Genomic DNA, 11,191 nt, shown 5'->3' with positions numbered 1-11,191 from the left:
GTCCGGATTCGATAATTGTTGACCCAAGCAGAACCCTTGATTCTTTTCAGGTGACCTGTTACGCCTTACCTAGCACCGTTTGTAGAATGAAAGGACAAGTGAGATGACAAGTCATCCCACCAACAATCTCTATCAACCGCTTGCAAGATAATGATTGTTTTGCCACCCTTTAAACAACCATCATGATTACGGAAGTCAAAAAGCCTCCCATCTTCAATATGGCAAGGTGTCAGACACTATAAAAGGCCCTCGATGACTCAATCAAAGGGGTGAACATTCATTAGTAAAGCCTTATAAGATCAATATGTTTGATTACCAATCTGACAAAAGCTTCAGAGGGTGTGTCCGAATTACCTATCCGAACATCTTTTATAGGAGAATGGAAGAAAGCATCGTTCTCAATTGAGGGGGCGAAAACATCATAAAGCTACAGTGCCTCCAAGAGTTCCCCCCATCAACAATAAACTCTTAAGGAGGCCTTAGAGTATTTTAATTTTAATTAAATGCATAATAGTAAAAAAATTTAGATAATTCAAAAATTATCACTTAAATATATTCACAAACTAACCTCAATCTCTTACACTATATTTTTTTCTTTATCGTACTATTTAGGCCACACGAGCATAGGAAAAGTGGAAACTAATTAATTAAAAGTAAAAAGAAAAAAAAAAGGATAATTCTGTAGACACTCAATGAGACAGCAACAGGCCACCACCATCTCCACCATCAACTTCTTTCTTCCAAAAGGAGTCAAACTTTCATTTGATGATCACCACACAAACGGGTGTCCCTCCACTCATGATGGGCATACGTGTGATGCATAATGCCCACTTCCAAAACATGGACATCATCGCATGATCATGAATCATCATGGCCTCTTCCACTCTCTCTCTCTCTCTCTCTCTCTCTCTTTCTCTCTCCATCTACGGTTCCCAACCACCATATAAAATGCCCATGTAGTGGGACCTCCTACACGAGCTATTTCATCATATGACATCACTAACCTTCAAGCCCATAGTAGATAGGACATAGGAGGAAAACCCATTCTGGTTTTTTATTTTTTTTGAGGAAAAAAAATCATGATGATTCGATTTCATAACTTTATTCTGGGAGCTCTACACTTAGGTGATATTTGTTTTTTAACTGAATAGAAAAATTTAAAATATTTAACTTTTTCTATTTAGCTAAGAGTAATTTTTTAACTGAATAGAAAAACTCAAAATATTTAACTTTTTCTATTTAGCTAAGAGTAATCTGTTGACACCATCTAACAACTTAAATCTCATTCTCATTGCATCGATACTCGATATAAAGTATTTGATAAATATCAATTTGGTATCTCTCGTTTATTTATTCTTTTATACTTTAATTGATGCCGAAGATAAAGAATTTGATGAGTATCAATTTGGTACCTCTCATTCATTTATTCATTTATACTTGATCCCGTTTACTTGTATATTTATCAAAAGACGTAAATCCCAACTATGGAGATGAAAAATTCGAAAAATAGTTATTTGATACATTAATATTGTCTTATCCTATCAACAGACATACCAAGAGTGAAAGATCACCACATAAAAGGATGAGTGTTTGGTATCACAAATGGTCCCATAACATATATATTGTTCCACCAAACAAAGATTTGATTGGATTGTATACTTGACAAGAAAGGGATCTCTAAAGGTTTATAAAGGGAAGAAAAAAGAAGAAGAATTATGGAATAGTACATTATTCCGTAGTTAGGCCTAATCATATGCTTAACAAGAAGCTGTTTGTTTTTATGTTGGAGTTGTTGCAGTCGTACCAGCTTGAAAATGAATGTTCACATATTGGCCTTTCGTGGTTTATAGTACATAGAATAAATTCATATGTTGGTAGATCCATTTCCTTCCATTTGTCTGTAGCTGAAAGAATAATTTCTGGTTGGATAATGGGGTCTAAACTGTGACTACAAATTGACGAAACATTGGATATTTTATGGATGTCATAGTCAAGGTGAATGTGTTTGGATGAAAATGATCAGCATATTGGTTGTTTTTCAATTTTCCCCCACCCCTAAAATATGCTAACATCCAAACAAAGGATATCCAGGAAAAGTAAAAGTCATGGCCATTACCAGTAAGGGTGGAAGTTCTCCCAGAACTACTTTTTCAGTTTCCAAAAGGATTCCAGAACTAAAGGAAAAAACAATATCAGTTGGTGTGGTGGGGATTCAGATTTCCATCAAATCACCTTTACTGGGAAATTCATTTTGTTTGGGGAGTAAGCTTTATCTGCTCAAATGACTACTTTGGCAAAAGAGAATCAATATCAGTTGCTTTAGTGGGGTGCGGGAAATCCAAGAGTAAGGTAAAACAGATTTGAAAATGAAAATTGAAAGAAAAAAAGTTAATAGCTTTGCTCCTCAATTGACATTTTCTTGAGTCTCAAGTATCAAAGTAGGCTTCATGTGTAACTGGGTTCTTCCTGCATTTTCAAAAAATGCCTGTAGTACAAACAAACATGAACTGGGACCATAGGGAAACAACCTACCAGAAGAGTGGATTCAATGTATAAAATTTTGAGAATCCCTAGCCCAGAGTACCTTAGCGTATCCAGAAACTTACATACCCATGTCTTACTTCTCACCCGCCCATCTCTCTCTGGCCCAGTGGACTATGCACCTGCATTTCACCCTACAAACCTCTCTAGTTTCTTTGCAGGGGATAAGCACATAGTCAAGCAAGACAGATGTTTGGATCTTCTTCATCAGAGTCAAATTCAACCTGCAAGCAAAGAATAGGCATAAAAATAACTAGAATAACGCAGTTTTTGGGTTATCTCCATGGGGTAATGAATAAAATGGCCTGAGAAGAAACTCACGTTTTCATCTTTAAACCACCTTCCATGGCAGTCGCGCTTCCAACCGGCAGCGGTGAACCTGAGTTCCCTCTCTCGAATGGCCTGGAAATCCAATTGGTGCTGTGCAACCACTCTTTCACCTGCTTCCATTGCAGGGAAGGAGCTATTGTCATTACAATTTGATGGTCCATTTGAGGAATCATCTCTACTTTCTTTGGCATTATGGCTCTGAATTGTAACATTTTGCTTAGGAATTTTATTGCAGAGTGTCTCAGAAGCAGCCTTCTTTGTCTGTTCAATCAATGGCTTGCTTGTGAACCTAAATTGTTTGGCAGAAGTGCTAGTATCACCACTGCCTATGGAACCATCAGATAAAGCTATTCTCTTCTTTATCTCATCTTGTCTCCTTAATTCTCTCTCCTTGAACCTGGACTCGGCAGCACGATGGCGTGATCCCTTTCTATGCATCTGCATGCAAAATGACTTTTCAATCAAAGACTAACATTGAAGGAAGAAACTTCTGCACCGGAAAGCATCAACAGAAAACACTCAATGGAAATAGAGAACATAAGTAAGCACGTACTAGAGACACCAAAGGGGGGTGTAATCCAAGTACACTGGATGTAAATGAGTAACAATTTCCACCTAACCAAACAAAATGACAGACTTTTATAGACCACCACAGTCCAGACTAAGAACGAAATCGAAGAATGATTGCCTCCCATCCTCACCTCAACAGGCTACCCCGTCCAAAAAAACAAGAATGCAGCTCAAAATCTGTAAGCTTTCTTTCTGAATTCCCAATCCTTTCTTTTGGATCCCTATCTGGCCAACTACATAGCAGATCTTTTATCTGAATGAAAGGTTTCACATTGAGAGTCTCTGCAGGGGACCTTTTGCCACCTTGAGTTCTACTTTTTGTCCTGATGAGATTACTTCTCTGTCCCTGTTTCATTTTGATGTTGTTCTCCTTTCTGAAGGCTAACTTATCCTTCTTGTATTGTTGTTAAGGCGGTAAAGTGACCACCCATGTTGCCTGATACAAATGGATGAGAAAGAAAAATATAAAGAGAAATGGGAAGGGGACATGTCGCCTAGTAAATGCAGATTATGAGAAGTTTTTGGGGAGTTATATTGGGTAACCATCCCCATTTTATGGAACCTAATGAGCTGCTGGACAAATAAAAGAATGGGAAGTAAAGGGGGAAAAAGGATGAAAATCAAAGAATTTTATGCAAAAAATGACTTGGAGATGTGACCTGTCATAATGGAATCAATAAGAAATAAAAACTAAAATTGTGTGGCCATCGCATCCAATCCAGAAACAGAGCATACAATTTAAAGAAATGTGGTGCATTTAAGGGTAGAGAAAGGCAGATGGGCTATTATAAATAAGAGGAAAGAAAAGAATGGAGAAACACAAAGAACATCTTAGTCACATTTCAGTCAGCTTCTTAGCTATATCTTTTCTCTGCTAAACATGATATTCTCCTATATCTTTAGGAGTTGGGCCAATGTAGGTCATCCATGAGTCATCAATGAAAGGGCCTTTAGCCGTGGGTTCTCATCACCTTCCTTCAAATTAATGAGTTACCTTCACTAGTATCCAGACCTTGGAAGAAGAATAAATAATCAAAGTTGAAGCAAGGAATTTGATCAATACATCTTGATGTCTTAATATCATGGGAAGGAGATTACAACTAAGGCAACCCTCGAGTATTGTTGCACCATCCAATTTGTTTCCAGAGAGATATTAGCATCCAGTGAAATATCTGTGGGGAGACAGTGGTGTTGTCCTAGCCAACAACAAAGTATCTCCAAGATCAAGGCCTTGAGGCCTGACTTAAGTAGTAAATGGTTGGGAGAGTTTGTGGGATTTTTCAGGTTCAAGTCCCAATAGGGGCCAAAAAAAAAAATTCATCTCCAAGATGAATACAATTGGCCAATGGGCTCATCTCAGAAATGAAAGCTAGTGTGAATCCCCAATAAGAAGTAAACATGAAAGACTATCGTTCCATCATCCAGCATGGCCATGCTCCAATACTTGTGTATTTAGCACCCTGCTCCAAAAGGGGTAAAATTATGGACTGACCAATGGAATAGGTTCTATTGGGATCAAACAAAGATCAAGGGCAGATTGCAGTGCAGTTCCAATTAAATCATGGGACTGGTCAAAGCCACTAGAAGACAAGAAAAGAATTGTTCCAGCAAATCCTTAGTTATTCCTACTGCATTCCAGGTCGCAGTGAATTGGAAGTCTTTGTCCCAAGGCAAGGAAAGAATCCAGCACATGCAAAGTTCCTGACTCTTGCATACATTTGCTTGATAAAGTCAGAATGGACAGCATTATTTGTCCATCAGCAACCTCCAAGCAAGAGTGCTAAAATTCAGGAACAGTGGTGGTAGGACCCAGCTGGCACCATTATGGTAGCAGGTTCTTCGGCACGCCAACACATACATTTACAAAGTAATAAAATTGATTGTGTCACTCCCTCAACAAAAGGTGGGATAATTTTGCTGCAACAATTGTTCTATTCTATGAAATGAATGGTTGGAAACCCCCGATTTCAAGTGTGACACTTTACAATCACATTCGATTTCAAGTCACTTTTTAACTGGTTAGAAACTCCAACTATCAAGCTTTATTCTAAGCATGTCACATTAACAGACAAATCATATATTCTACACCCAACTATGGGTTCCTCCCTAAAAAGTGTCACGTGGCTCCCTCTCCCTTGGACACGCAGACGGCCCCCCTTGCGACACGTGGCATTGCTCATTCCACCCAGACGAAAATTCTGTACGGCCGACGTTCCGCTATCTCCGGGTATTTCACAGTCAGCGCCTACCGCCGGATGAGAGAGGAGGGCGATTCAACTTCCCCGGTCAAACATGTTCGGATCTTCTGGTAACGCTTACCCGGAGAACATCCGCAGCCGACAATTCAGATTCCCCGGACAGCTTGGCTCGTCAGACACTCGCGATTCGCCGAATCCATTTCCGCCCACAATTAAAAAGCAAACTCCGACAATATTGACTACCAAGTCTCCTGAACTGTCACTCATCTTTAATGCAAGATACGCTCGACAAGACATTCCCAAATCGTCTCAGATTGCCTGACGCATCCCCGGTACCTAAAATCATAAATTGAGGCGACAACTGCCGCCTAAATACCCTTCTGACAACCGCCGTCTCGCATCAGAAACGTCATGATTGCTTCGCCACCCTATGAGCCGCAATCATGACGATGGGACCCGTTAGCACAGCGGGACTATACTTTTTGACTCATATATAAACTCTAAGGAGACTCTCAGGAAGGTAAGCATCCTTGACGAAAGCAACACTCCCAAAGGAAAACTCTATTTTCCACCAACTTCCAAAAGACTAACTTAATCATCGGAGGGTGTGTTCGGACAACCCATCCGGACATCTTTTTACAGGAGGAAGGAGGAATCACTGTAACGCGTTGATCGAGATTCCGTTGCTGGTGATCACTATTGCAGTGGGGGAATTTTGCCATCAACACCAACCTAATCTGAATTTCAAAATATATACAATAAAGCAGGCCTCCAAAGTAGAAGAAACAATAAGCTTCCTCTCTAGCTCATTACCCTCTATTCAAGCCATAGACAAACTAAGAACAATCCTCAAAGTAGTCAATTAGAAGCCTGTCCAACGCAATTCTGAACAAGAATTCAATATGATTGCAACCTAACTGAACCCTATGATGTCAACTGCCATTGACAACAACTCTAGACTAATAGCCCTAGCTAGATATCTTGGTATTAGACATGTGACCTTTTCTAATTTATTTGCATTTTAACTGGAATGATCCTTCAAGAGAAAAGCTACGACTAGCATTCAAGAACTCATGGAGTTTTAAATTTAGGGTTATTCTCCAAGTCCCAATACGCCCTCTGGGTTCAGGCATTGTTTTTCCATTTCTCATATTTTCCAAGATTGTTATCCACCATTATTTTCCGTATCAGGAATCAAACATAAAAACCCCACAAGACCACAGTTCAAACATGCTTTACAGGCAGCAAACTTACACCCAATTGAAAACTCCAATCCCCAAATCCAATCTCCGACAATTTTCCAATAAAATTTTAATTTTTTTGTCCCAAACCAAATACGAAATTTGCAGAATTGGGTAGTGGGGTTAGTGGAGAAAATAGAAAGAAGCAAAGGAGGGATGGTGAAACATACGGAAAGCATAAGAGGAGAATCGAGGATGGGGTTGTTGGCGCAGAGGAGGCAGGCGAATTTGCCGGTGGAGAGCTTCTTGTATGAAGATGCATCAAGTCCTTCCACCATTAGATCCTCCACCTTTCTCTTTCTGTGCTGGGCCTCTCTCGCCCAGCTATCTCCCCCGAACACACTCATCCCTCCCTCTCTGATATCGTCTTCCAACCCTCCTCCAGCTCTGTTAAGAACAAATGATCATGCCTTTCAAATACATAATCAAATCTTTTTAATTTTATAAAATATTATTTGATTTATCAAATAATTTGACTTTAAAATTTTCTTTCTTATTTCCTACTACTTTTCCTTTCAACTTCTTTTCCCCTGTATTTAATTTCCTCATATTTTCCTCAACCAAATATCATCTTAAAGATGTTCGGTAAATCAACTTAATGAGTTATTACGATGTAATAAATTAATTTAAATTATTAAATAAGTTAAAAATGTTTGGTAAAATGATTTCATATCACAATTTAAAGTAAAAATGAACTTTTAGTATTAAATTAAAATAATTAACTTAATTTATTTTTAAATCTCTATTATCTCATTTTTGTCCATATTTAATGAGGATATATTTTACAATTATATGACTTTACATTCACATCTCGTCTTTTATACCAAGTCTTTTTATATTTCTTTTATGCATATATAATACTTTAAATATAAATATTTAACAAATAAATTTATTACTTAAAATTAATAAAAATATAATTATTACTAAAAATTAATGAGGATAAAAATATTAATTTGATGATTTAAAATAAATTTTAAGTTTATTTTACCAAATAATCTTAATACTTAAAATAAAATTTAAATAACAAGTTTTAAGTTAACAATTTAAAAATAATTTAACTTAAAATTAATTTAAGTAATTAAGTGGTAAACATATTTAAGTTTTACATGTAACTTGGTATTTCTTTAATCATCTTAGTTGGTGCTCAACCTTCCTAGATGTGGTGATCTATTGACTATTCGAGTCGCTAGCCAACTTCTAAGTATTGTCTCTTCTATTGATAGGTGCCTTCGCTAATTAGCATAAGGATCTGGTTTCTCTCTTGTTCTTCATCTTCCTTTATAGGCTTCTCAAATCAAATACAACTGCTGTTGAAAAAATTTGGATACAATGGAGAAAGGAAACACTCTCACACACTCACTTTGATACAATAAAACTCTCAAAGATACAAAATAAGAACAAGAAGAAGAAGAACACAAGAAAGGCTCAAACAAGTTCTTGGAACTTTGTCCAAAGACTCTATTTCCTCCCACCTCTAGAAATCTTTTGGGAACTAAATGGAAATAGTCTTGGGATTGATCAAGCCTTTTCACTTTTCTGCATGAGATTTCAAAAAGAAGAAAAGTCATATATATAGCACTCTTAGGGTTGAAAAAAGGTTACAAGGATGAGAAAAACTCATTGTCTTCCTCAATCTCTTCATCTTTGTAACATTCAAAATTAAATCATATGTTTAATTCACACATTAAACATGATTTAATCTCAAATGTGTAACTCTCTTACACTTAACCTCTTAAGTTTATAAAGTTACAAAGATGAGAAGACTCATTGTCTTCCTCAACCTCTTCATCTTTGTAACATTCAAAATTAAATCATATGTTTAATTCACACATTAAACATGATTTAATCTCAAATGTGTAACTCTCTTACACTTAACCTCTTAAGTTTATAAAGTTACAAAGATGAGAAGACTCATTGTCTTCCTCAACCTTTCAAGTTTTGTAACATTTCAAAACTTAATCATGTGTTTAAATCACACATTAAAAGTGTAACCCTTCTTACACTTTATTTTCCAAAAGTTATTTTCAAAAGTTAACTCTTCTTACACTTTATTTTTTAACCAACAATATATATATATATATATATATATTTATATAAATATAACAACTGCATGGCTGGCCCGTACAAGATTCTTCTTGGGGATTCATTCCTTGTACGTTGTCATAGCCTTCATTATTTATGCCACATAGACCATGTAGCGGCCCGGAAGCTTCTTCCTAATACTCTGTTTTGAGTTCTTCTAAGATCAACTAGGGCGAGTTATCAGACAACTGTAGGCTTAAACGGAATCAGGAGGGCTTCTTGCTCGGGAGATAATATTCGACTGATGTGGTTCCAGGTACTCCTTCCCGGAAACACCCGGAAGCCACTAGGATTGGGACTTTTCAACAGTTGTAGTGAAATCCGCCACCCGACCCAAGCGGGTGGGCAACCCCGCGACACGGGAGGGTTGATCGTCTGCTATGGCGGGTACCTCCACCATGCATACTCACCAAACTATGAACTAAAACACAAATAAGACCTTAGTCTGCTTGGCTTATGCTTCATCTCTTGCATCAAAATAGAGAAGTTTAGTATTATAATTTCACTTCATTCCAATTAAGCGCGCAAGAGTTATAAAGAAGGAAATGAAAGTGGCCACAAAATGCAAGACGATGCCCTTTATATTTCCGAAGAACCTTTTTATCTGATATGAAATCGATCATGACATCTGTTACATAAAATTAAGAACAATATTAATAAAATTAGTGTGTGTTTTTATTTTTCTAAAACATATGAAGCAAATCAGCAGCATACAAACAGTACTGATGATCAATATTGCTATATATTCTAGGATTAAATCCTCCCACAACTCAAATCTTATTGTTTCCAAATTAACAAAAGCCTGAAACACTGGAGCACTGCATCTTCTTCTTCCCTGGCCAATTCTCCATTGATCAGCCATGGTAAGGACCAAGCAGCGGCATCACAAAGAACTTCATCATCCCCTCTTTGCAGTGCAACCCATCGTGTTCTCCGCAGGCAAAGTAGTGAGGCCACCAGTTCTTCAGCACAAACTCGAAACCCTCACCGCCTCCTTGAGCCACCGTAGCCACCTGCTCCGCCTTGCTGAGGTCGCATGTCAAGAAGCTCCAAGGGTTTGGCAGCAAGTACACACTGTGAGGAAATGTTGTCTTGCTTGGAGGATCATACTTGAACACTGCAACAATCACCATATCATTTCATTGTCTTACAATTCTGCCGTGCGAAGAGCAGAAAAATTAAGTATCGAGAATGTAAATATTCCTGATAGATACAAGTAATAAACTGACCTAAAGTATCATTAACGTAGAAGGGACCGTTATTGAGAGCCCAGTCAGTGTAGTTAAAGCCATAGCGCCAGTGCTCCGATCCACCGACGATGAACTTCTTGGGAGGTCGAGTAGTATTATTATTATTGGGGTGGAATGGATGACCATTTCTGGGACCCCAAAAGCTGTGGTTGAAGCCGAAATTCCAATAGTTTGCAGGCCTGCCTGCAATGGATCTGCTTGCCAAACCAACTGCTAACATGGAAGCAGTCAATACCAGTAAGGTGAGTACCCCTCGTGCAGAAGTGAAACCCATCTCTTGGCTATCTTTTATCTGCCTGAAATTAATGAATATTAAACCAGAGATTGAAACTTGATTGTGGGAATGAATGGAGGCATATATCAGTTGATAGGGTTTATATATAGGAAATGGACAAGTGCAGAAGGGCCAAAATTACCTTCTGCTAAACTATTGGGTTGGTACGTAGGACGGTAGGAACATGGAAAGTATTGTGGTGCAGAATTTATTGAGTTGGGTGTGTCAGCTTCCACTTGGGTCCTCTTATCTTCTGAGTTTTTTTCTCATACACAGTGGTAAATATGTGACAGCTTCTTATGGGTCAAGATTAGTGGAGGGTAGGCTAAGGTCCTAATTTTCATTTGGCTTCACATTGTCCTCATGCTTAGGCACTTAAAACTTATGCTATGTATCATGTGTCTAGCTATCTACTAATTAATTATGGATGTCATACACTGGTTGGGTATTAACCCAAACCACAAACCACAAGCCACAAGCACAAGTAAAAATAAAGAAAGACAAGATTTTAATGTGGTTCATTGACCGATATGATCCCCACATTTAGGGAGCACACCATCACTCAATAATCTACTAATCAAATGAAAAGAAGATTCCAATGATAAAGTCTCCCTTTTCTCTTAATTTATTATCGCACTTTGATTTTTTTTTTCTTTAAAAATGAACCTTAAATTATAAGAGAGTTAAAATGTAATAAGAATAAAT

At 37.7% G+C, this 11,191-nt stretch overlaps 2 protein-coding genes across 3 annotated transcripts; both read right to left on the bottom strand.

Annotated features, from left to right (window-relative positions):
• Positions 1–2,373: 2,373 nt before the first annotated feature.
• Positions 2,374–7,412, bottom strand: LOC100257210 (uncharacterized). Of its 2 annotated transcripts, XM_002284956.4 has the most exons (3): positions 7,051–7,412; positions 2,863–3,309; positions 2,374–2,765 (listed from the first exon to the last, which is right to left on the bottom strand). In XM_002284956.4, exons 1-3 carry the CDS (start codon positions 7,225–7,227, stop codon positions 2,718–2,720), a joined length of 672 nt encoding a protein of 223 aa, XP_002284992.1. In that variant the 5' UTR covers positions 7,228–7,412; the 3' UTR covers positions 2,374–2,717. The 2 variants fall into 2 exon arrangements, with proteins under 2 accessions (XP_002284992.1, XP_059591878.1); XM_059735895.1 differs by having other exon boundaries at positions 2,374–3,309; positions 7,051–7,357.
• Positions 7,413–9,674: 2,262 nt separating this feature from the next.
• Positions 9,675–10,486, bottom strand: LOC100245201 (uncharacterized). The gene is made up of 2 exons (XM_002281867.4): positions 10,192–10,486; positions 9,675–10,079 (listed from the first exon to the last, which is right to left on the bottom strand). Exons 1-2 carry the CDS (start codon positions 10,484–10,486, stop codon positions 9,817–9,819), a joined length of 558 nt encoding a protein of 185 aa, XP_002281903.1. The 3' UTR covers positions 9,675–9,816.
• Between the last annotated feature and the right edge of the window lie 705 nt (positions 10,487–11,191).

Source organism: Vitis vinifera, chromosome 3 (genome assembly GCF_030704535.1).
Source record: "Vitis vinifera cultivar Pinot Noir 40024 chromosome 3, ASM3070453v1".
NCBI lineage: Eukaryota > Viridiplantae > Streptophyta > Magnoliopsida > Vitales > Vitaceae > Vitis > Vitis vinifera.
The sequence above is the reverse complement of the archived record's forward strand: the minus strand, read 5'-3'. Positions and strand labels throughout refer to the sequence as shown.